Genomic DNA, 27,136 nt, shown 5'->3' on the forward strand with positions numbered 1-27,136 from the left:
ATTATTCTTAAGAACAGCTAAATACACAGAGATTAAGCAGCTGGAGGTTTTCCTGGCCTGAAGATACAATTGTATGGAAAATTCTGCCTGTATAATGTAAATGTCTCAGGAGGCTGTTAAAAGCACATTAGAAAAGATAGCCCTTTGGTTGTCAAGAAACAAATGGACAATAGGGCAAGAAGAAGCTTGACAAAACCCACACCAAAGGACTACATCAGTCTTTCCCAATACGTAAATTCAACTGGGACTTCTCTAATCCCTTGACTATTGGTATGTTTTTTTTAAAAAAAAATAACAATAATTACAAGCTGACAAACTAGTGTTTGTTTTGCTTCTGCCACAGACAATTAGTCAAACTGGCTGCAATCTAATATTGAAATCAAATCATCTTAAAAAGACACTTAATTCTGTGTGGCGTAGCAGTCCTTCTTCCTAGCTGCAACTTGAGGAGCAAAGGCTGAACAGAGGCAAGGCTCTGAGTTAGGGTTTTCCTGGATCCTAGGATTCAGTGGAGAAGCTTTATTCAATGGTGCTGTCCTACACAATCTCCTTCCAATGAAACTTGCACAACCTTCACAAATGGGTGATGCAAAAACCGTCTTTCAGAAGCCGCATACTGCTTTCAGTTTGCAGTCTGAGGACAGAAAGTTAAGATGCCAATTGTCAAATTGGATTTTAAATACCGCCAGGCAGAAGTCTCGATCAAGGCCTGTTATCTATATTAAACAGCAACAACTTGACACCTAGAAAAATATATCCTCCCATCATCAAATAACATCAATATCTGCCAACAGGCAGTTGCCAAAGGTATTGTTATAGTAGCTAATTATAATATTGACAACCACAGCACACTACAAGAAACCTACATATGGTTACATCCACTCTGCTTTCCTAAACTTTTGAGTGATGTCAATATAGGCATCCTATCAAACATTGGTAATTTCTCAAATAATGTTTACTTTCAAAAAAAAATTCAGATGGTTGGTTTTAAAAAAAACACCTTGCTGTGATAGGGCAAAAGAAACAGACCTGGGAGAACGGCGCTGCAGGCAAGCAAAGGAAAGGCAGGGTGGGGTGAAGGAAGAGCTGTTAGAGAGGAGAGCCAAGATAGAAGTCGCTGCCAATCCCTCTTTTATAGAGTGGCATCCGAGCACTGGGAACTTGGACCTTTGGGCAGCAATAACGCTTTTCAAAAGCTTTCAGCCAAACGTAGTGTAGTGAGGTTTCTAAGAAGGAGAATATAGAATTGACAGCCAGACTCAAGGAAGTTCCACTTTTGCGGAGATGCTTTAAATGAGGGATAACCAACCTTGGCAACTTTAAGATTCCTGGACTTCAACTCCCAGAATTCCCCCGACAGCATGGCTGATTGGGGAATTCTGGGAGTTGAAGTCCACATATCTTACAGTTGCCAAGGTTGGACACTCCTGCTTTTAATAGAGTTCTCCCTCTTCCCAGTCGGTCAAACAGAGGGGAAGTCTTCAAGTAACCAAATTCCCATATCTCAGTCCCAAACATGGCTGTCTTTTTCTTGATTTACTTGCACTGAATCAATTTTCCTTCTTCTTACATTTCCCATAGTGTACATGCTACAGCCTGCTGGATGTTGTTGAAGCAAAAATCCCATCAGCCCCAGCCGGCATGGCCAAAAGTGAGATCTGGAAAATGTAATTTATCAATATCCTAAAGAATACACAATGTGGATCTATTTTAAATTGTATTATGTAAATATCCCATATTATCCATTCCTTACATGTAGATTTTCTAAATGTAATTTATGTTCTTTCTCTTTTAAGGAGCAAACTCAGCATTATCAGTAGCTTCCATTATTTGATTCCTTGGGAGCAGCTGACAATTCAGACTTTCCCTAACAACACTGTTCTGTATTGGGATGCAGGAAAACTTTCACAAATGCAGACTGACATTTTGTGGCAACAAATTAACTTTGTTACTATCTGCCAACTAGGCTGAGTAGTAACAATTAGTCCAAGATCATTCAGGGAGTATCAAGAAAACAGGATTTCTGGCCATGATTTTCCTTCTCTGACCATAGCTTGAAGTGATAGTTGCTTTCTTATTTTTCCCCAAATTTGTTCTCATCTTTTGAATGTACACATTTAGCTAATCTTGACAGATCTCAGAAAGTAAAACAAAGCTAGATGTGAATATTATTGGGCATATTGTGGATATTATTGGGATGGGATGCTACCAAGTAGTTCCAGGTCTAGGATAGCTTAGGCTAGGCTGCAAAGTAGAAAAAAAAAAAAACATACAAAGGCAATGGCAAATCATTTCAGTTTTGCTGCTAGTAAAATGAAGTTATCAAAGAACCTTTTATCTTGTTATCCTGAATTGGCCATTTTTTGAAATAGGAATAAACATGAAATTAATTAAATAAGCAGAGGAAACTTCCAGGACAGAAAGATCAGTTAACACAGTGAGGCTTTAAGCCATGAGAGGGTTTTGTAGAAGCAAGAGCTAATAGAGAATTCTGTTGGTTGAACTGGGCAGGAAGGCCATCAAAATGGATTACAAACCCATGATAGGATGGAGAAGGGCCCACTCTGAACAGAAGGTGTGAATGCGCAGAGAAACAAAGCTTGTCTTAATTCATAAGAGCTGTATGAGGCACACAGAAAGGCTTCATTTAGGGAGACTTTTATGCATAAAATCATAGCAGATGAGAAAGAAAAACCAGACATTCTAAAGACTCTTTCAGTCTGAGTCCTTAAGCTGTAGCTTGTTTAGTTAATGACTAAATCCAACTCTGTCAATAGCTAAGGTTAAAAAAAACACAGCTAATTTTCTCTCTGGGATTCCTCCCCCACACCACAGCAGTGATCATAGGAAGATTCAGAAGTGTCTTACAAGGTCTGTTTTCCCAACATTATAACTTTTGAGTTGCTGAATATTTGACTTATTTGACTAAGCCACTGTATGACATAGGTCCAAGACATGATTCTGAATGGGAACTCAAACAGCATCCCAAGCCACAAACAAGCCATACTGTGCAAATATAAAGTCAGGCCAATTTCACCACTAGTGATTAACAGCAACTTCCAGAGTAGATTTTCATTCCGCCCTACCTGGCAATCTCAGATATTAAAACTGAAAACACAGGCAGTGCCACCAATCATAGCCCCCCACCTTTCATATGGAGGAGGATCTCCAAAGTTAAACTCAAGTCAACAAGTTTTGGTCACTGGTATGGTTCAGTTTGAATACGCATGCACGCACACACACAATGCAAAAGGCTTCCACATACCAGTAAAATTTTATGTTAGCAGAATTTCTGTCTCACTGCCTTCCCAAAACTTGGCAGAAATCAAAATGCTTGACAGGACTGCTGTAAAGACAAATCCCAATTTATTCACAGAATTTATAGAAAGCAAAAGAAAAGATGCTGGAATGAAAGGGAAGAGAAAGTCTCGTGTATGGCATCATGGACATAAGGACGACAAGTAAAGAGTTAGCTGGTCAGGGGAAGGCTGGAGATACCTTGGCCAATGTGCATCCCTTAAACTGGGGCAGCATCTGTGGAATTTCAGCTTACCACTTGGTTAAATGCATAGATGTCCTGCCTGGAGAAAAAAGTTAGCAACATAAATTGCACATGGTTAGACACTCTCTTTTTTGTGGGATTAAAAGCAGACATGTGAACCAGACATGTCAAACTCACGATGTCATGTAACGTCGCGCAACGTATCGGGACTGTTGTGCCATTGCTGGCAATGGGGTGGGTGCGGCTTCTGCGTGACACATCCGGCCTGCGGGCCAGCAGTTTGACACCCCTGTTTTAGATGTTCCATCTGCATGTGCAGTTAACCTGTGCCTGTGGTGGGAAGCGGATCGGAGGTGGAGTGGTCTCTTAAGGGAAGTAAATACACCTACAAAAAATAATTGGGACTTCGCAGCTAAAAACTCTCCACAACTGTACAGGTAGTCCTCGACTTACAACAGTTCATTTAATGACTGTTCAAAGTTACGACACTAAAAAAATGACTTATGACCATTTTTCACACTTTTGACTATTGCAACATCCCAGTGGGCACGTGATCAAAATTCAGTCGCTTGGCAACTGGCATTTGCAGTGTCCTGGGGTGACCTGATCAGCTTCTGCAAACTTCTGACAAGCAAAGTCAATGGAGAAACCAAATTCACAGAACCACCATGTTCCTAACTTAGGAACTGCAGTGATGTACTTAACAACAAGAAAGGCCATAAAACGGGGCAAAATTCGCTTAACAAATGTTTCACTTAGCCACATAAATTTTGGGCTCAATTGGGGTCGTAAGGCAAGGACCACCTGTCCTCCGAAAGGGAGGCCCGCTGCAGTCCAGAGGCCGTTGAAAGGGAATGGCGATCCTTCCACCAATTCCGCGCCCGCCGCCTTCTTCCTGCCTCGGTTGCTTTTTTTTCCCCACTGCTGAGTGCCAGCCCGCCTTCCCGTCTCCGGCTGCCCTTAAAGGAACAACGACTGTTCAAAACCACCCGAGCCGTGCCCAGCTCGGCAGCCACACCTCGCCCACAGGCTTCCCCGCCCTCGCCCTCGCTCGCCCAGCTCCGCGAATCCGCGCCTGACGGGAGGCTGCTTTGCAGAGCAGTCGGGCGGCAAAGGGAGAGCAACTTGACGTTTCCCCCCTTCGAAAGAGGGGCATCCCGCCGTTGCCATGGAGTCGTCCAATTCCTCCAAGGGGTGCATGGAACAATTTTCCAGCTTCGTCCGCTCCCGAAGGGGAATGTTATTCGTCGTAGAAATAGTAAGAGGGAAACGGAGAGGGGTGGGGAAGCGAGCCGCGGGGGGGGGGGGACAAGAAGGACTGCAGTGAGTGGGCGGGTGAAGGCGACGGCCGGGAGCTCCGGACTTGGGGGGGGGGCGATTGGGTTTTTGCTCCCCTCGGGGAGGAGGGCGGTGGCGCTTCTTTACTCTTAGCACATGGAAATAGCAATGGCACTGAAGTCTTACACACCGCCTCAGAGTGCTTCCTTGCAGCCTTCTCTGAGACGGTCTGAGAGTATATTGCTCTCCCCCCCCCAAAATCTGGTTCCTAAAAAGATCGTTATTTATGTATGTATGTATTCCCCCCCCCCATTACGTCTTCCAGCTGCGGGCCTTCTCAGGTAATAACCGAGAAGGAAGCGGTTAAAAAAGCAAAGTGACGCGAACCCCTCACGTTAAAAGAGGAAGGAAATCTGCCATTTGCTGTCCCACACAGACAACCTTTCTCTCTCCCCCCCCCCCGCCTCCAATCGAAGATCGCGAGGTCCAAACTTGCTGTTAAGGAGCGGCGTTTTGGCCGCGCGACCCCTTTCTGCGTCGTCGGCAATAAGGGGAGGCGGGAAAGTTTCTTCCAGGCATCCAGAGAGAAGAATCTCATTTAGGATGACCTCAGTAGAGCAATTGGCGTTTTTGCTTCCTTCTCCAATAATAATAATAAAAAGATTTTCCCTTAAGGTGGGGGAAAAAAAACCCCGAAGCTACGGTAGAAGCAGCTGCGCCGGGCGTGCCTTTTGGTGGGGAAGCTCCCCGCCGCGTGGAGCAGGGGAACTGAGGGGAAAGAGGGGTTTGCTTTTCTTCCACCCGGAACTTCCAAGCTCTTGTCAAATTTTGTTTGCCATGAGGGCCGCGGGGTTTAGTTGGGCCTTTGAAAACTCCGGAGCTGAGCGGGAAACGCCCAAGCGCGAGAGAAGGGGACGTTTACCGACGGAAGGATTAAGAGGGCGGGGCTGGAAGCGGCGGACGAGATGAGGATATGTAAACTAGAGGAAGGGGAAGCGCAACGGGCCGGAGAGAAGCAGAAAGCCGGGAATGGGCGCGGAGAGCGGTTCCTCCCACAGCCTCCCCCGCGTGCCTGGGGAGTTCCCCCGTATTTCGGGTTCTCCCTTCCCTCCCCCGTCGCTATTGGTCGATCAGTTCCGTTCCCCCCCCCCTTCTCGACCGGTTTCAATTTGAGTACAGGCGTCTCCGGGATGCTTTCCGTGGGATTTACCAGCAAACCGACGGGGCCAGCCCGGTATCCTTTCCAACTGGATTGCATTTCCCACTGCATTTGACACTTGCAATCCAGCACATCTTGAAAAGTGTCGGATTGGTGAAAGGAGGTGTGTGGGGAGGGGAGAGGCTGTGTTGCGCGGCGGGCGTTCGCACCACCTCCCTTCCTAGAGTCCTGGAGTCTTCGGAACGGGCAATTGCAGGGTCCCGGTGAGGCAGGGGAGAAGTCTGCGCAGCGGGCAGTTTAAGGACAATGTTGAAGCGACCTTCGAAGCTGTTGAAAAACTTCGGCCGGCCGGTTTTTGCTGTCCGGTTCTGCTCAGGGCCTTCGGGCGAGGCCGAATGAGTCCCTGGTCCCTTGCCTAATATTGCGCCCTGTGCGCGCCTGGCTGAACGAGCGTGGCGTGAGTCACTCTGTGCTGCCCTGCCTGGACACAGACAGGCGGGGCCCTGTTGAGCTATATTGGGCGGGAGAGGCAGCCGCTCGTCGGCTTGGCTCTGCTGCCTTGCCAGCCTGCCACCCAGCCCTTAAAGGAGAAATTAAATTCCTGACTGAAGGCTTCATAGATCGCAACCCGCGATATCTGCCTATGACTGTGGGCCGCTCTTCGGAGTTGTTGCCCTGCCGCTTGACACGCTGGCAGAGCTGTGTGTGCGCGCGCGAGCGTTTTTCCATAAGCCCCAGAACTGAGACACCCACCCAAAATTTGCCTCATTCGAAGTGTCCCCTATAGAATTTCTGCTTTTTATACAAGTCCTAAAAAACACTTAACTGGAAGAAGCAAAGTAACTGGAGGTACCACTGAAATTATGGTGAAGTCTTTTCTTCCAGTGATCTGCTTACCTTTTTGTTACCTGGTTTGGGTTCCAGGTGGACTTTATGTCTGCTCTGAATCTGTTTTAATGGGAATTGATGCTGTTTATTTCTTATCTACCTAAAGCCATTGCATCTGGATGACACTGAAATAACCAATTACGTATTGCTTTCTATCCATTGCCTGGTGAATTGCAGCTAAGAATTCCCAAGGGTCTCCTGTTACCATCTGCTGAGGTGGACTCATCTGGAATAATCTGTTTTTCAAAATTCATAATGTAATCTTTGTGAACGTCGATGCCATATTTATGTATGACAGAAGAGGTACTTACATGTATAAGCTCGTGAAAACTCCAGCATTTTCCAAATACCGTACAGAGATAAAAATTTAAGATTTCTGGGCATGGCTTACACAAACTACTGACTCAGTTATATGGTTTGTTCGATATTTGGCACAAATCATGAACATATAGCCATTGTGGTTTGCAGGGGCTAAATGTGTACAACATTACTCTGAGCCGTTCTGGTACATGGCTTAGAATAGTCTGTGAACCTATTTAGGATGATGTGAATACCCATCCATTTTTTGCTTGCAGCTGCAGGAATGTAGGGTATCAAATTATTGGGTCTACACTATTATTGTTACTATAATATATGTAGCCATCCACCTACCCAAGAACTCTGCACAACAAACAAAAGCAGAGAATTGCATAAAAGCAAAGACCATCTGAAACTGAATCAAGGTTCAAAAGAATCAAAAACCACTAAATGCACACACCCACGCTAGAGCCCCCAAACTAACATCCCTCCACCACTGCCTGGGGAAAGTTAGGCAATTGTATGAGGTGTGATCCTGTATCTTTGGTAGATGATGTAATTTGAAAAGAATGAGAAGGAATGTGGAAAACAAGCAGGTTTTCCTCCAGGGAAAATTAGTTATTCTTTACCCAAAGGATAAATTAGTTATTCTTTACAAAGGAGGAGGTGGAGAAAAATAGTATTTCGTCTCAGCTGACTCAGTGAAAAGAAGACATTTGCTGTTCATTTTGTTTTACTGTACAGAATGAAAAAAGCACTAATTTTGCTCTTATTTGGCAAGGGGAGGCAACCTGTAGTTCATAACGTATTATAAATGACATCTGGAACTTCAGTTGTTTTTGCGGAAAAAATGGTAATATGAATGTGTGAAATGGTGCGGGTGTTAACATTCATTTGTTTGTGTCTGTAATCTCTTGAATATTTTTGTATTTGGTCTCTTATAGACCTGGTTCATGTATTGCCCTAAGTGAATCCATCATTGTTTGACTATGGTTTGTTGAATAAACCACCGCTTGGTTTACTTAACATGCTAAATCATAACTGCAGTTAACAAATTTCAATGTCTGTGTTCATATAACACATTGTACTAAATCAAAGTCCAACTAACAAACCAAATAATGGCAGTGTCATAACTGGAAAATTGTATGTACAATTGTTGTACTTGCAATATCTTGCAATCTCAAATCTTACTGAGAGGTGAGGTATAAAGCAAGACCAGACTGAAATTTTGAGGGTGACAAAATGTGATTCTGCATGTTTATTAATAAATGACTGACTAAAATTTCAATATATAAATATTATTTGCATCCATGTTCAGAGTATGAATCATTATGCAATAAAAAAGAACCAACAACTGAATTGACAGGTTGGGGTGGAGACAAAATTGTGCACTCGGGCAGAAAAAAAAGATGGCAAATCAGAAAAGGGTTGGTTGGAGCATTCTAAACTGTAACATTTTATTGCCAATCCTAGTAGGTAAATTATCTGAAATGTTATATAGATGAGAGAGGATTCTGAAGCCTTCAGGATGTTGCTGAATTCCTAATTTCCAGTTGTTTCGACAGCAAGATCAATGGTGTGATGTGCTGAGAATTGGTTCCTCAACATCTGGTGCTTCCCTACCTCCCCCCCCCAGATATTCCATGGGCAAGGGTAATTATGTATTCATACTTGTGTGCTCTATCCCCGTCCTTGCCTAAAAAGCATTTCTGGATAGGAGGAATCCTTCCTTTGCCTCTCGTATCAGGACCAGACAAGTTGCCTCTTCCCATGATGGGCTTAGCATTAGCTCTGCCACGTCTGCCCGACTGACTGACTGGCTGTCAGTCTCACAATGTTCATTACCTTCATTAATAATTAGCTGAAGCAATGATTTCTAGATGAGAGCAAGAAGTATCAAGCAGGAATCTGGGTCTTAATCCAATTAATTTTATTTTGATCAAAGCCATCGATTTATAACTGTTGAGAAATTGAGTTTCCTGAGAAGTACTGAAAAGCGTGCATTTCCCTTTATTAATCCAAGGGTTCTGAGCCCCCACTATGTATATACCTCCGCTTCCCTCCATTGCTTAAGGCAGAATCTACTGGCTGGGTTCCTAGTTTATGCTTTTGTTTACTTTTGGTTTAGCTTAATGTAGCAAGCCAGGCACTCTAGTTTATAAACTAGAAGCTTTATGGCTTAAAAGGTAATGTTTCTTTTCAGCCAGATTTGGCTCTTGGTGATACAATTGACACATATATGCAGTTTTCTTGGCAACATTATGTATAAATCAACCATTGCTAAAGCAAACTAAGGCTTAACAGGATTTATGAATGAAGTTGTAGCTAGAGTGCTTGTCTGATCCTTAACAACAAGCTTATGAAGTGGGTTAAGCTGAGAGATCCAGATTACTAAACTTTTTTGCTTGATGCAGATATAAACCTGTTTTCTACAACTCTGCCCAGTTTACAGTAGTTCTCTGTTTGTGAGAGTTAATGATGAAATGCACACGTGTCACTAGACCAATAAACTGAATTTTATTCTTAAAAAATTGGGTGTTTCTATAAGCCTGCAGGGCTGGGTGTTTTTGCGGTTTGGGAATGACAGATATTCTTTTCTGGAGCTGGGAATAGCAAGTTTTGACAAGACCTAGAAATGAAAAAGGGGAAGGGTTTTTCCCCCCCTTACATGTACCACACCCTATCATTCCATGAGCTCTTGTACTGTGCAGTTCAAGGCGTACAAATCAAGATAATCAAGTTTTTAAAGTCATTTTCTTCATGCTGGATGAGCAAAGCAGCAGCTTGCATTCTTAAATGATTGTGTAAGATAATTCTCATTCCCAAATACACAAATTCATATGCAAATCCATTTAATTGCAATTCAAATCTGAAATAAAAATATTTCTAAATCATACACATATATAGTAGTTAGAAAACAAGTGGTCTTGTTTGGAGTTAGAAAAACTCCAAACAAGACCACTTTGATAAAAAGGCTATAATGAAGAAGCAAGGTCATACTTTCTTTAGCAATACTGTATATAAACCACAGAAATTCATTTAAGTTTGGGGGAGAGGTTTGCAAAAAGCGGAAAAAAAGGAAATCAAAATTTCCCAAATCTATCACTTATCAAATACACTTTTTACCCATTATCTAAAGTAGGATAAAATATACATTCTAATAATAGCGATAGTCTTGGGGAGGGGGTAAAATTCAAATGCCAGCAATGCTCAATTTTTAGTCAGAAGTTGCTTTTCACATATATTTTTGCTCAGATTTTTTTGGAGGAGTGCTATGTATGTTGAGTTAACCCAATTATGTTGTGGGGGTTTTGGGGGATTTGTTTTGAAAAAAGCATAGTAAAATGTGATAGGAACAGAAGAAGCTTCTAATTTGCCAAACCAGTTAGCACAGTATATTTTAACAGACAGATTTAAAATTTCTGTGGCTAAACCTTTTAAATACTTTTTTTTAAAGCCTCCAATTTGCTGGCTGTAAATTCTTTTCCTTTTAGTTTATACAGATTTAAAGATCTTTTTTTCTAGCAATTAGTAAATGTTCCTAGTCACATAAAGATTCATATTTTGCATCAGTTTGCAAAACATGTAACCATGTTACCTATAGCTATTTCTTCTGCTCATTTGCTCAGTTTTCAGGGCTCTGGGCTATTGATTAGGTAGACAGCTATAATGGATGGAAGTATACAAAATGGTGGTGCCTATGATACTATCTTTTCCCAGTGAGATATTTGTTTTTTTGAATGATTCATTCATTCATTCATAAAATTTATTGGCCACCCATCTTACCATAGGGCAGTGGTGATGAACCTATGGCACGTGTGCCAGAGGCAGCACTCAGAACCCTTTCTGTGGGCATGCATGCCGTTGCCCCAGCCCCACCTCCCCCCATGGCCCCCTCCTCCCCAACAGCCCCCCTGGAGGAGAGTCGCGCCCAGGCACGGCCCTCACAGAGCAGAGCAGCCAAGGACATGGCAGCCAGGCAGTGGGGACAAGACTCCACCCTCGTGCCCCGTCTTGTGCAGTTGATGCTACAGGGCGCAGGCAGAGGGCGTGGCTGCCATGGCGCTGCTGGGTCGCCTGGGTGATCTGCAGCTGGCCATGGAGGCGGTAAGTGGTCCTGTGGGTGGGCAGGGCGGAGCGGGGGTAGGGCAGGTGGGGATGGAGTGGGTGGGACTAGGGGCAGAATGGGGGGCAGGGGTGGGGCGAGGGTAGGGCAGGTGGGGACGGAGTGGGTGGGACCAGGGGCAGAGCGGGGGGCAGAGGTGTGGCCATTTTTTGGGCACTCGGTCTCTAAAAGATTTGCCATCACTGCCATAATTCTGGGTGCTTGCTGTCATAAAAATCTATATACATTAAAATATAAATACGTTAAAACCAACCATTAAAATCTCTCTCTATTAGAATCCTAAAATGAGGTGGTACCGTAAATCATTGCAGTTGCATAGGAAGAGAGGAAATGACTCTTGTCATCATTTGGAATCCAGAAATGAATCACTGGCCGCCTCCCTATCACCAGAACTTGCAGCATTCAGTGAACTGGAAATAACTGGGAAACCCCAGTCTCCTGATTCCAAAGAAAACAGAGGAGCATCTTGATTGCCTTCCTGTAGATCAAAGGAGAAGAGTTTCAGAAAAACTCATAGCAGGCAATGAAGCAACTCTGACAGGAAATCAACCCAAAATAGATGTTCAGTTTGTTAGCCTTTGAATCATAGTTCTTCAAATATGCCTTTTTATTTATAATGTGCACCTGAATATTGGTTTAGGTTTGGCAGTGGGTAAAGTAATGTGTCTTGCTCTTTGCTTTCCTTGAGATAGCCTGGATTCTTGTTTTTTTAAATAACCAATCTGACTTCAAAAAGGGTTTGATGAACAAGCAGCAGTGCTGAATGTTTCACTGACTGATTTCTACAGCATACATTGCTCTTGAATATGCCTGTTACAGGTAGTTGGCAAAGATAGTTTTCAGTCCAGAACAAACAAAGGAACTAACATATAAAAATCAGTTAAATATAGTGAGGGAAAAATTATTTGATCCACTGCTGATTTTATATGTTTGCCCACTGACAAAGAAATGATCAGTCTATAATTTTAATGGTAGATTTATGTTAACAGTGAGAAACAGAATAATAACCAAAAAATCCAGAAAACACATTTCCAAAAAGTTGTAAATTGATTTGCATTTTAATGAGTGAAATAAGTATTTGATCCCCTATCAATCAGCAAGATTTCTGGCTCCCAGGTGTCTTTTATATGGGTAACAAGCTGAGATTAGGAGCACTCTCTTAAAGGGAGTGCTCCTAATCTCAGCTTGTTACCTGTATAAAAGACACCTGTCCACAGAAGCAATCAATCAGATTCCAAACTCTCCACCTTGGCCAAGACCAAAGAGCTGTCCAAGGATGTCAGGGGCACGACTGTAGACCTACGCAAGGCTGGAATGGGCTACAAGACTATTGCCAAGTAGCTTGGTGAGAAGATGACAACAGTTGGTGCGATTATTCGCAAATGGAAGAAACACAAAATAACTGTCAATCTCCCTTGGTCAGGCATTCCATGCAAGATCACACCTCGTGGAGTTTCAATGATCATGAGAACGGTGAGGAATCAGCCCAGAACTACACGAGAGGATCTTGTCAATGATTTCAAGGCAGGTGGGGCCATAGTCACCAAGAAAACAACACACTAACACACACTACGCCATGAAGGACTGAAATCCTGCAGGATCCGCAAGGTCCCCCTGCTCAAGAAAGCACATGTACAGGCCCATCTGAAGTTTGCCAATGAACATCTGAATGATTCAGAGGAGAATTGGGTGAAAGTGTTGTAGTCAGATGAGTTGTGACTACAATTGAGTTCTTTGGCATCAACTCAATTCACTGTGTTTGGAGGAGGAGCAATGCTGCCTATGACCCCAAGAACACCATCCCCAGCGTCAAACATGGAGAAGCACATTAAGGTCCTGGAGTGGCCTAGTCAGTCTTCAGACTTTAATCCCATAGAAAATCTGTGGAGGGAGCTGAAGGTTCGAGCTGCCAGATGTCAGCCTCGAAACCTTAATGACTTGGAGAGGATTTGCAAAGAGGAGTGGGACAAAATCCCTCCTGAGATGGGTGCAAACCTGGTGGCCAGAAACCTCTGACCTGTGATTGCCAACAAGGGTTTTGCCACCCAATACTAAGTCATGTTTTGCGAAGGGGTCAAATACTTACTTCAATCATTAAAATGCAAATCTATAACTTTTTTGAAATGCGTTTTTCTGGATTTTTTTGTTGTTATTCTGTCTCTCACTGTTAAAATAAACCTACCATTAAAATTATACAGTAGACTGATCATTTCTTTGTCAGTGGGCAAGCATACAAAATCAGCATAGGATGAAATAATTTTTTCCTTACTGTAATGCATTGAGTATCTGAGTAGCTTATTTGTCTTTGACAATGAGTCATTATAAAATATAGACTAGAGATATTAATCTAACAGTTAATATTTTTAGCAATTTTGCTACCCCAAGCTGTCTACTGCATCTCATCTGATTCTGCCATTTTCTTCTATTTGTAGGCTTCTGAATTACTTTTGCAAACTGTATCCCTACCCTTTCATTCCTACTTCCACAAGCTGTCTGAAATGAGTTCCTGTTTCTTTAAAATTTTATTCTTGCCCTGGCATACTTGATAGCACATTCCTGGTTTGTTTAGCAGTTGCCCCAGTGATGACAAGACCCCCACATGCTTCTGCCTAGTGTTTGGCTAGCATGCTGGGAAATGGATTGAACTTTTCTCTTCAAGGCTCCCACTTGGCAGATTTAGCCACCAAATGTAATTCTTGATTGCTGCAACTGGCACAGCCCTGTAGTTAATTCCCGATTTGCTTTGGAGCATTTTGGGAAGAGTCATGTGTAGTACATACACAGAAACATGATTTAATTCAGTCTAAGGCATGTTCATGTTTCTCCCTGATAACTAGGTACAAATAAAACTAAAGAGGACTGACAATTTGCTTTTCTAAAAAATTAAAGGCAGATTCATATCAAATGGTAATAAGACTTAATAGTATCTCCCTGGGACTTTGTGTGTGTGTGCATGTGCGTTGGTGTACAGATACATGTCTGCGCATGCGCTCTTGATTCTTGATTCTTGGTGACTACGTGGACAGGTCCCTGCAGTCTTCTTGGCAAGGTTTTAGATGTGATCTGCCCTTGCTGGGGCTGAGACAAAGGGATTGGCCCAAGGTCACCCAGTTGGCTTCATGCTTAAGATGGAATTCACAGTCTCCCAATTTTTAGTCAGTTGCTTTAACCACTATGGAAAATTGTCTGGCCCTGGAAACTCTAGGCATCCCTGAAAGTAGGAATAGGTAACTGTAGCCCACCAGATACTATTTAACTTCCAACTCTGAGTCATGGAACTGCTGGGAATTGATCAGGCAGTATCTAGTGGATCAATGCTAGCCATCTTTGCATAACTCATTATATTAATGAGTGCAGAAATTTTTTCTCCAGAAATGCAACCTGACTTTGAGGATCCTTCCAAATGTTGCTGCTAAATTCAATACTACTCACCCTGCAGTTTGTATGTATGTATGTATGTATGTATGTATGTATGTAATTAATTAATTTTTTTAGAATTACAATCTTTAGCACTTAGTAAACAACATGTTGTCTGGGTTCACATATTTGACATTGGCTTCTTTGATATAAATCTATTCATTACTACACAATCCAGTATTTTTTCCCTGATCCTCCTTTCTTCCCCATATTTTTCCCATTTTCCCCTCATTACACAATTACAATTCTTAATACTATTAATGTATACAAAGTTAGATATAAACATCTTCATCACATTTTACTAATATTATACAAATAACAATAGTTCATAAATCACTATCCTGTTTTTTGTACTCTTGTTAAAATTTAGTTTCCCATCAATATTTAAAATATCTTTGTCAGTTATGATTTTCTCAATATTAATTACATTTGGATAGCTATAAATTTTATTCATACCAATCCTCCTCTTATTTTCGTATTTCTTTGTTAAAAGAAGAAAAAAATACTATTTAACTCTAAATCATATCATTCATTATAAAAATCTAATTATATCTAAAGATCCTGCATTCTTTTAACTATATTCAAACAAGTATTTAACATATAATGCCTCCTCTTGATAGATCAAATCTATCTTTTAAATCTAATTCTCGCTTTCTTTTTTTGCCAAGTAGCTTTCCATGCCAGCACAATTAAATTGCCCAGGAATTTTCTTTCTGTTTTTGTAAATGCTGCTTGGCATGAGAAAGACAGTTTAGGTAGGGTATTTTGGGGAGGGAGTTGCAACCATTTATGTTCCTTAAGCAACTCCCACCTTTCTTCTCCCTCAATTTCTCCCCTGCTCTTTTGCCTCCCAAATTGTAATCGTTCCCCTGACAGTTGTATATTCCATTCCCCAAAATCTTCTTTCTTGTCATCAGGTGCCTCTTGCAAACTTAAGGGGTAAAGAGTCTTTTGCATTTCCATCTCTTCCATCTCTAAGTCCAATTCCTCTGCTTCATCTTCCAATCACTGGTTTATTTGTTCATGCTTTGTAGTCGTTGTCTGGGAACTTTCTAGTTGTAGCTTTAATTTGGAAATTTGTTCATTTATGTTATCTAAATTATTTTTAGTCTCAATTATGATTTCTTTTTATGTCCTCTTTGCATGCAAGAATTGATTGGTGAATTAATTGTAGTGTAGAGTATATTTCCTTCTGAAAGGTGTTTGTTTTTTTTCTTGAGGCATCATTCCTGGAGATCCTCTAATATCACCAGTCTCAATAAGAGTAGAACAAAGTTTCCTCTAGCTTAAACACTCAAAAGTCTCTCCCTGCCAGCCATAGTCCAAAGTCAGATTTTCCTTCTCTCCCACTAGTTCTTGAGATTAAAAGATCAATAAGTGTTTATAGTCCAAGCATGTCAAGGTGATAAGTATGCCAAAATATTTTCCTTTATTGCCAAGCTAGAAATCACCAAGCAGCCAGAAAGCAAGTTATAGTGCTGTACACAAATCCACCATTAGATGTCATTCAAAATTCATTTTCCATTCTTAAGACAAAGGATTGATTTCTTGTATTTCACCTCAATGTTTTTTTTTTCAAAAAGAAAATCTTAAGAATTATCTCAGTTCTCAAATTTATTACAGCATCACAGTCTAGTTTGGAAGCATCACTGCTTCAGACAGGAAGGTGGTTCAGAGAGTGGTGAGAATGGCTGTACCCTCCCTCCCATTCAGGACATAGCACAGAAGCGTTGCTGAGCAGGGTCCGTAAGATTATCTGGGACACTACACATCCTTTTCACAATGTTTTTTCCTTGTTACCTTCTGGTAGGAGGCTTCGTGATATCCATAGCAGAACATCCAGATTCAGCCATAGTTTTATTCCATACAGCATTAACCTTGTGAACTTTCAAGCTTCCTCCTTCCGTTATATATTCAAGATGGACAGTATTTAATATTTATTTGCTATGTATACGTAGGGATGTGAGTCTATACATATGTTGTGCATAGTATGTTTTAGGTGTGTGTCATGTATGTGTTTCACTTTGAGAGCGGGCAACTAAATTTCATTTTTGATGTGTGCCATTGTGCCCACAATAAAAAAAATGACAATAAAGGTTATCTTATCTTATCTTATCTTATCTGATCAAAACTGCAACTTTACATTACCTCTACTTCAATATACTATATTTCTGTCCCCCATAAAATTAAAGTGCTGCTTCCATTTACCTTCAGAGGTTTTTAGCTTCTTGGGAGCATTTCCCAGGAAATTCAGTTGTAAAATAGTAAAGCACAGATCAATATTCTCACCCAGTTCCAAACATGCAGTTTACAATGTGCTAATTGGTGCTTTTGTTCTTCAGTTGTCAGAAGCTAATGGCCAACCGCAGAAATGTAGTCGGTCTTTCCACTGCTGGTTTGGATGGCTTTCCTTGGATCAAACGGAGAGACCACTGCCTCTCTGTGATCGACAAAGCATCCCTCCTTGTTCATTGCCTCTTTGGGGTGGCTTTAGGCCCTTTTCAGGGGCCCTAGCAGGACAAAATCGGGCAAGGAAGACAGAGCCCTGCCTTCCTGCATCTGTTCTGCTGCAATGCAAAACTGAAAGTCCAATTAACAGGCCTTCTTGGTATTATGATATAAAACAGTCTATATCTGGACTGTATTTTACTGAGGTAGTAAACTTTATTTCGTACTACACAATACAGTTAGTTTAATTTTGTGAAATGTTTTGGGTCACTCTTCCCCTACCCAAATATATAAATTGTGTATGTATGCATGTGTACACATACACACGCACACAGAGAGAAAGCGAGTACTGTGCAAAAAAATCTTAGGCGACCATTAGATTTGTTATTTTAGCAAAGCTTTAAGGGCCACCTGTAATTATTTTCCAGTATTGAATACCACATCTTGAATATCTAGTTTGTTTGTTGAGTTCCCTTTGAGAGTGGCCTTGCTGATGCAAAAGTATGATTTTATGTCTGTCAAAATGCCTGTGATCTTTGGCATTTTGACTGGAATGATATGATTGAAAGTTAGTCTTATTAGTAAGCTTCCAATGAATTACACTCATACAATATGTACAGTATAATGGTCAAGCATATCTTACACAAACCTGGTGTAATAGACCTTTTTTCACTGCAGTCATTTTGGCATGAACCAGTGGGACACATACAGGTGTTGGCAAGGACAGTTCTTAGGGTTCCATTTAGGTTTATAGGAACCAGGTGTGTCTCCTGTTGCTCAAGTGTAGGGGGAGATCATGCTAAATACTTGCAACTTTAGCTTATGGAAGCTGTTTTTTCTACTTTTTCCATGTTTGAATACTACACACAAATTTCCTGTATTTTCTGGTTGTATTCTAATAAGGAAACAGACATAATTATATATGGCTATTATACCATTGCTACAATAACAAAATTAATGGTGGCCGAAGAGTTTTGCACAACTCTCTCTGTGTGTATGTTTATAGGTGTAGGGGTGTGTGTGTGTGTGTGTGTGTATTATCTTGAGGCTAAGCCTCCATTGAAGTTAATTTCTTTTTCTAACATTTCCCTGTTAAAGGTGGAGATTTTTGTATATGTCTGATTGTAGCTAAGTAAAATATTCAAATCAAGTTCAATTCATCAGAACATTTTTTCTTTTATACATGTAGCTATTTTGCCAACAATATCTAAATTGTTGGTCATTGCGACCTTCTAGGATGTTTTTCAACATTCTAGCCCTGAATTCTCCCATCCATGGTCAACCCCGCTTGGCTTTTTAAAGATCAGCCAGGTTTCGTTTGCCACACTATTTTCTTTTGATGTTTCTCCTCCCCCATTCTGCTCTTTGATAAGTATTTCTACTCTCCTAGATTGCCTGTATCGTCATCATTATCTGCTATGGGGCATCCAGGTCATATCCCTACACAGGTTTGGCAGTCTTCATCTTGATTTACTGCATCGTCCTGTTTGTCATCTTCATGTTAGGATTACACCTCCAATTGACTTTCATCCACTGGGGATGGACGGTAGGTGTTGGTTCTGTGGTAAGCCCTGTGGTTGGGTAAGGGATTCTTGTGTGTGTGTGTGTGTGTGTGTCTCAGTATTATTTAACAATAAGTCTAGCATCCATCCCTTGATCCATACAGACTCTGTGCAACATTATTAAAATAATAACACTCAACTATGATGGTCCCCCAAACAAAACTATGGAGCAACCTCTTTAAAAAGCAAGGAAGAATGGTGCCATCTGTCCTCCCTAGAGCAAGGTGATCCATAACGTGGGTCTACCATCAGGAAGGTTCATATCTCATGAACCATGAGGGTAAAGGACCGTCTATAGGTCCTCTCTGGATATTTCAACTGCACGGGCAGATTACATTTTGCAAGGCATTATATAACTGACTGCTGAGAATGTGTGAATGCCAATAAGAATTGCCACCTGCGAAGTATGTCATATCCTGATATTTGTGTAAAGTGATCCTAGGGAAACATTTTTGCATTAATTTGCTTGTTATTGTCTTCTTTTTGCATAATAATTCTATCTATAGCAGAGGTGTCCAATCTTGGCAGCTTTACGACCTGTGGACTTCAACTCCCAGAATTCCCCAGCCAGGCATCCTGCTGGGGGATTCTGAGAGTTGAACTCCACAAGTCTTAAAAGTTGCCAAATTTGGACACTCCTGGTGTACATGAAGATGAAAATCTCAAGGCAGTTATATTGAAGTTTTAGTACAACATTGTACAGACAGTTTAATATATAAGATTACAATCTTAAAATTCACCTCTCTGAACAAAAGAAGTTTAAAAAGGCATCACCCTAAAAATCTTTAAGTAACTGAATATATTATATCATTTTATAAACTACCAACCACTATTAATGTCCAAATAATATTTGAATATCAATAGCAATCATCAGCCCAATATAAATCTCAAAAATAAGAAGTGCATTAATTTCTATCTGAGCAAAGAAAGATCTTATGTTAAGAGGAATCCATGTTTCAGATGTGGTGTAAGTCTGTATATAGAATTATCATCCAAACGTGATTTCCAAGGGGGATTTAATTCTGAGTAGCACGTATAGGGGTTGGTTTGGTTTTGTGTTCTGACTAAAACCTAACTCAGACTCCACCAAGATTATTCTGTTTCTTGCTTCTCCAAAGACTTTTATCCGTGCTCTTATTGGAGCAGTGGCCTTTATCGTCACCGCCATCATTGTCCTTGTTAGCCGCCCAGATGGAGCAGCCGTGGCTGGTGGGGTGAGTATTATATCTGCTGGTGGGGCAAATTTTGGAGGGATTGGAGAAGGGAAACTGGGATGGTGATTTGACAGGAATTTTTAAAATTCAATAACATGCATCAAACAAGGCGAGGCTTGCTTATTCAGGAATCGCATTAGCTGGAGAATGCTATATATAGTAAGGGTGGGGAAACTGTGCTCGTCCCAAAACTACATTTCCCAGAGTCAGCTGATATTCCCCGTACTGGCTGTGACTGCTGGGAATTGCAGATCAGCATTTTATGGGGCTGACAGATTTTTCACTGCTTCTTTAAAAAAAAAAATAGGGCAGTTGAAAAAGAACAGAATCCGACAAGACACAGGGATGGGTTCCCTTCTTGCATTAAGACCAAACAACGAACACAATTTTTTATGCCAGTGTTACTGGTGAAGCAGGCTATTAAAAAGCTTCTTTTTGATTTAATTTGTATTATTATATCATACCATGATACAGTATATTGTTTAAATCCTATCATGGTATAAAGGCCATCGTTTAGGCAAAATTCAAAGAGTAGTTATTTTAAGGTGAAGGGAAAAAAAAGACATTGAAAGAAAACGAGATTACAAATGGTCCACAATTTACAACCACAAACGAGCTCAAAATTTCCATTGCTAAGTATGTCAATAATGCCTTCTTTCCAGCAGGTTGTTTCCGGCTCAAGATTTTATCATGCATTATTGCCTGCTTACCAGTTTTATAGGTCTAGATAACTTCATTTGTTACATAAAATTCTCAATTGTTTTCTCATTGTTTAATTAACTCCTAGTATATTTAATCGGTAACACTAGGAGTTGTGCATCTAGAAAAACCTTCAGCCTATTATTGTGGGGGGGGGGAGTCCTGAGTCCCCAAATTAAAATTTCATTGCTTTTCAATAGGTGGCTTCAATTCTGACTGGAATCCTCTTTGGCTACGATGCATACACCATCTTGCCTTCTATTAGGAAATCCCATACAGCAGCTCCCACCGGTAGGTCTTCTGGGTTGAAGGCAGTTGGGTGGCTTCAAGAAGTCTTTTCTTCCTTGCATGAATCAGATCCTCAAAACCAGGGGTAGGCAACCTTGGCTCTTTTATGACTCGTGGACGTCAACTCCCAGAATTCCTGAGCCAGCGATGCTAGCTCAGGAATTCTGGGAGTTGAAGTCCACAAGTCATAAAAGAGCCAAGGTTGCCTACCCCTGGTTAGAACCTTGCTTTTGGAAATGGCATTGGTCTGATTTTCACTGTAGATTTCTGTATCCAGAACTAGGCATACCACTTGTTAAACCCAGAAAGGAAAATGGGACTCCCCCCCTACAAGAATTCTTTTCACTGGAATTGCCATCCTTTTCCTTGAACTTGGCTGTAGAATGTCTGCATGATTTATGATGTCTCCGTAGCATTCCAGGGCCCTTTGAGCAATGGGTGAATGAGGTGTTCTGCTTGAAGCCCAGTGGCTTTAAGAACATAAAATGATAGCCTACAGGTAGTCCTTGACTTAGGATTCATTTAATGATCACTCAAACTTACAGCAGCATTAAAAAAAAAGTGAGTTATGACTGTTCCTTGCAGTTTTGACCATTGTGGCATCCCCATGGTCACTTGATCAAAACTTGGGTGCTTGGCAGTAGGCATGTAATTGTAATGGTTGCAGCATCCTTGGCTCACATGACTGACTTCCCAACTATTTTCCAACAAGCAGTCAATGGGGAAAGTTGGGTTCGCTTAATGACCACATTATTTACTTAACAAGAGTTTCACTTAACAGCCATGGCAAGAAAAGGTCATAAAATCGGACACAACTCACTTAAGAACTGCCTTGCTTAGTAACACAAATTCTCATCCGAGTTGAGGTTACAAATAATCTCCACACATGCAGACATCCAGTGTTATTCTTCTGCTAAAGAATTATGCAACGGAAGCAATGGAATTCAGCATGCACTCAGTATATACTGTAATCTTAGGATGGCTATCGTGTCTATTTGATCATTATTTATGCCACTCCTCTCACTTCAAATGTTAAATCCCTTTAATAATAACTTCATTATTACAGTTAAAAACAGATAATGTAATGAAGAAAATGTAGATCAAATGATAAATCATAACCAAGTAACTATTGATGTTCATCCTCACCCCAACAGGTAGTGCCACCTCCTTAGAAGCCAACATCTCATATAATCCCTATTGGCCCTCTGAAAGAGCCAAGTCTTCACTGCCATGACCCTAATAGGGATGGGGCAGTCCTTCTTTTTGGAAGTAGGCTCTTCCCAGATAGATAGAGCTACCACCTAGGCTCCACCCTTGGGATCCCAGATCATAACACTTCCTCAGATCGGAATCCATTCAAGCCCTGCCTCCTGGATCTTACTCTATACTCCATGCAATTGGTGGTCTTGAACACAGGTTGAATATAAGAATAAGTCCTAAACTGTGAAGGGCTTTGAATGTAAGCAACCAGCACCTTGAATTATACTTGGAATCTGACCAGTATGTTCCCATAGAAGTAGCAAGTGGGATTCGAATGAACAATGTTGTGTCTTTAATTCCCAGGCTGCTGCATACTGGACCAATTGCAGTTCCAAATGGTCTTCAAAAGCAGCTTTGTGTAGAGCAAATAGTATTTGTGTAGAGCAAATAGTAATAATCCAAATGGGAACTGACGGGTTTGACTGTCAGCAAAATGCCTGCTCCCAAAAAGCCTGTCGTTGATATGCAAAATGTACAAAGGCTCTCCTAGACATGACTTCCATCCACTCTTTGAGCAGGAACCAGGGGACACACAGGTTACAAACCGGTTCTGCATAGGCAGCACAGCCTTATTCAGAGCTACAAATGTACTGCTGCTGAAATCTCCCTGCTTATGAATCAACAGCCATTCATTTTGCTAGGGATAAGTCTAAGTCTTCTTTCTCCCCTTGTGGAAGCAGAAGAGAATCCCAAATATATCTCCTGTTTAGGATGTACACATGTGGCTATCCTTAACATATCAACGATGGTTCCACTCATGAAGTGGGTGGCCCTCATCAGCAACTTCATATAGTAATTAAATACCAGGGGAGAGAGGATTAAGCACTACAGCACACTACAAAACAAAACCCACAGGTTTGACCTCTCCCTCTGTACCACCAACTGCAGTCACTCATTCAGGAAGGAAGCAAACTGGATATGGGCAATCCAGAAAGGTATCACCAGTGAGGTTATTAAAGGCAGCTGAGAGATCCAGCAGGGCCAAGGAAGTTAATTTCCCACTATGCCAGTCCTGCCACGGATCACGAACCAATGCCAATGACGGTGTTCTCCAGCCAAAACTCCAAATGAGAAGAATCCAGAGAATTACATTTCATTTTAAATTTACCGGCACTACATTTTAATTTTTAATAGCTATTTTAATGCAAGGTATTGTTAATATATATTCATTAAAATAACTATTCCCTGACAGTCAAATGCAATTCCATTTATAGCTGAACAGCAGAAGAATGTGAATGGTGTAATCATTTTTTTAAAAAATATTTATATTCCTTGATTTTTTTCCTGCGTATTTTTATGTTTTATTTTCTGTATTTTAAGTCACCCAGACTCTGGCACTAAGCTTATAAATGGTAGGAGAGAAATATATGTATACATACTGTGATTGATAGTGTCAGCCTGCCTGACAGTGTTTCTATTTTTGTCTCCCTTGATTTTTTTAATGAGATGATATAATTGTATTGCCATTATCTTTTTTAATTTGTAGAACTACAAAACGAAAACAAAACAGGTGGATACAAATAAAATAAAACATTTAAAAACTCAGATAAAACAAACTAGCAGCAATGCAGACCAAAAGCTAACTCAAAATGAAATCAAATAATTGAGTACAATACTATGTACATCAATGGAAAAATTACTACGAACAGAGCTCAAACTTCATAGTACCCCATTGTCCAGTCTTCCAGTCAAAGAGAGAGCCCACAAGCCAGCCTTTGGAATCTGTGTTCAAGTTTCTTTCCAGGAACATAACATAATCTTCATGGCCCCATATCTGGGCCTTACAGTGGCACATATTATTTGTATTGTATTTATTTGTAAAATGTATATCCTGTACTTTCACTGTTTTCCTGACAATTGCAAAGCAGGGGAGCAACATTACAGCTTTTTATTTATTCCTAGGGCTCGGATGGTGATGAATAGCAATCAATAGCTTCTAGCTAGAATTAGGATTGTTGGGCAGCAGTTCTCATCTTTCCAAGCAAGAACAAGCAAGTTACAATAATAACTTTGCTTAATATCGGTCTGTCCTTTTTCTGCTTCTCACAGAGCCTACAGAAGGGATTTGAAGACAGCATCCCTCTTTCACCTCAAGACAAAACGCCACACTGGACCCATCACCTATTGCCTTCTATGGGATCTGTCCCCAAGAGACCACCTCCCTGTATCAATTTGGCAACACCAGAGCCTGTTTTCCATGAGTGCCCAGTAGGACTGATTGTCGTCTGACTTGGCAGGTCCTTTTCTTTTGTCTCCACTTTATGAGACTGTTTCAGCAATGGAAAAGAAGGGCAATTCTGGAATCCTTCAAGGAAATTGCAAGAGACCAGTAAAGATGGATTTCATAGGTTTGTGACTATGGATTGCATCGGATTGGGCATAATTCCATTTACTCTCTGGTTGAGATGCAAAAACAAAAACCAAAACCCAAGCCTTTACGTTTTTAGTCCTATTAGCAGAAAACGACAGCAAAGTGCAAAGGGATCCCACTGGGGCCTCTGTTTGCCCTGCAGACTCCAGGTGCTTGCATCCAGATTTTCTAGATAAGAAGCCACTATTTTGCAATCTGGTAACTAGGACTTTTTCAAAAGTTTGTAACTTTTGAATTCAAGAGTTTGAGTTCAAACCCCATGAAAAGGCGTTTGAAATTTCACTAAGCCATCTTAAATACCCATTTATGATAAATTATTTTTTTAAAAAAAATTAAGCAAGCACTTAAAAGGCATCCTATATTGGTAACTTTTTCTATACCATGTATTTCCTCCCCTAATCTTACCTCTCTCAGGTAACCTCAGTCTTTAAAACAAGTACTAGGTTACACAGTAGGGTTGTGTGTGTTCAGTCATTGTGAGCAAATAGAAATGGAGAGTTTGGGTGGTCATCAGGTATGGAAACCTTCCAGATTAAGGAAAACTTTTCTGAATTAGAATTCCAGGGCTCTAGTGCAGGGATGTCAAACTTGCCACATCACATGACGTGGCACGACGTATCGTAACTTTTTTCCCCTTGCTGGAGCTGGAGTGAGCGCAGCTCCCGCGTGACGCATCCGGCCCATGGGCCGGCAGTTTGACACCCCTGCTCTAGTGCCATGCAGAGTTCATTACCCTGCCCTATTTTGTAGATTTTTTTTAAATAAAAATAGTTAACATATCAAACTTTTATATAAAATATGCAAATTCATATACTTTATGTTGACGTTATCCATTCAGTCATGTCCCACTCTTGGCAATGCTGTGGGCCAGGTCTCCCCACCCCTTCCGATCTTGCACTATTTGAGTTTTTTTCTATGTTCTGGCTGGTGTGAACTTTGATGGCATTCAGCCATCTTTGGTGGCCTGGTTTCCTTTTACCGCTAACTCTTCCAGGCATAATTGCTTTCTCCAGTGAATTTCTCCCACATGATATGGCCAAAATAAGTGAGACACAGTTTTGTGATTTTTGCCTTCCAGTGACATATCTGGGTTATGCATTTATATACTTGTTAAAAGTCATGTTTTCCCAAAGAAGAGAACTTGGCTTATCTTGGTGCTGATTTCTGGGTATTTTTTAATAATTATTTTGGTGTAGTGCAGAATACACACAGCCTCAGTGGTCTATCAGGAGACACATAAGTGGCCTGATTTTCTTCTGGGGAAATGTATATCATTACCTTAAGCTTAGAACACTTTCCTATCTGTAGGGTGGGAAAGATAGAAGAGAATGTCTACTGCCATCTCACCCAATTCTCTCCTGTTTGACTCTGGGCAGCTTGGCTTTATTTTGTGGTTGCTGGAGAAATAAAATATTTTAAAGTGCAAATAAACTATATCTGAATTGGTATGAAGTCTGATTACTTGATGTCCACTACCATAATATTTCATGCAATCTTGGCTGTAGAGAATTGTTAGTATAATTAAAGGGATCTGTGAAACTTCTCCATCTTGGAAAAGGAGTCTGGCATTATTATTATTATTATTATTATTATTATTACTACTACTACTACTACTACTACTACTATTACTACTACTACTACTACTACTACTACTACTACTACTACACTGTATGTTTCTCTGACTCTCTTCTTACACTTAAATAGAAGTGTTTCAGCTGTCAGTGTGCTGCATCAACAAAATCACCAAGAATTTGATCAGCTACCTTCAGTCAGCCACTAAGTAGTACAGATATACCACCAGAAAGAAGCTTCTCTGCATCTTTAGTGCTGTAGAATAGTCACATAGAATAGTTCCATGTTTTTGGAGTTCTACCAAATAAGTAGCATCTCACAAATCACAACTTTCATTTATTTAAAAATAAAGTTTCTATTTGTTACATCTACCCTGATTAATTCAAATCTGTGCAGATTGTGCTACACAGTCTTCCCAAAACCAGATGCTGTTTTTCACCAAGAGTGGATTTGGTAGAAGAGTCAAATCCAAAACGTTTACTTCTAAGTAGCAAATTATAGTTGCTTTTTTAGGGAGAGGATAAGTCATAACATATATTTCTTTCTGCTCTATTTCAGTAATGGATTAGATCAGTGGTGGCGAACCTATGGCACATATGCCAGAGGCGACATTCAAGAGCCCTCTCTGTGGGCACATGCGCTATGCCCTGGAGATGGCAATTGTCCCTCTTCAACCAGCTGCCCGCTAACTCGCCGAGGTCCCATGTGGCCAGATGCATCCCAGCACAGCTGGTTTCCCTCCCCCCCCCATCCCATCCCTCCTTGTCTCACATGCTCTCCTTTTCCCGGGCATGACCCACTGAATCACTTCCACAGCTGTCAGCCGGCCGGCCAGCTCAGAGGCAGCTTCTCTGAAATACTGGCGGCGGGCTGTGGAGCCCCAGAGTGCACCAGTCAAGGGGCCGGCAGGCTGTGGCTGCTGACGGACACTGTTGACCCCCATGTGCTCGCTGGCGTTTGTGTGCGGGGGCTGATGGTGTCAGGCAGCAGCTGCCCTGGCCCCTGCCTCACCTTGCCCTGCGACAAAGGCACCCTGCCCTGTCTTGCCTTGCCTC

The 27,136-nt window shown here is 41.2% G+C and overlaps 1 protein-coding gene across 1 annotated transcript; it reads left to right on the forward strand.

Annotated features, from left to right (window-relative positions):
- The first annotated feature begins 4,498 nt into the window (after positions 1-4,498).
- PLP2 (proteolipid protein 2) lies at positions 4,499-26,054 on the forward strand. Its single transcript, XM_039324467.1, has 5 exons — positions 4,499-4,760; positions 18,506-18,661; positions 19,796-19,891; positions 20,791-20,881; positions 24,188-26,054. The coding sequence occupies exons 1-5, from the start codon at positions 4,671-4,673 to the stop codon at positions 24,205-24,207; spliced, it is 453 nt and encodes a 150-aa protein (XP_039180401.1). The 5' UTR covers positions 4,499-4,670; the 3' UTR covers positions 24,208-26,054.
- The last annotated feature ends 1,082 nt before the right edge of the window (positions 26,055-27,136 follow it).

The sequence above is a fragment of the Crotalus tigris genome, unplaced genomic scaffold (genome assembly GCF_016545835.1).
Source record: "Crotalus tigris isolate CLP2741 ecotype Arizona unplaced genomic scaffold, ASM1654583v1 scf7180000024301.445443, whole genome shotgun sequence".
Taxonomy (NCBI): domain Eukaryota; kingdom Metazoa; phylum Chordata; class Lepidosauria; order Squamata; family Viperidae; genus Crotalus; species Crotalus tigris.

Coding starts and splice junctions, on each gene's coding strand:
- PLP2 (XM_039324467.1), top strand. CDS start 4,671: ATGGAGTCGTCCAATTCCTCCAAGGGGTGCATGGAACAATTTTCCAGC. Junction 4,761..18,505: donor TGTTATTCGTCGTAGAAATA/GTAAGAGGGAAA, acceptor CTACTCTCCTAG/ATTGCCTGTATCGTCATCAT. Junction 20,882..24,187: donor CCATACAGCAGCTCCCACCG/GTAGGTCTTCTG, acceptor TGCTTCTCACAG/AGCCTACAGAAGGGATTTGA.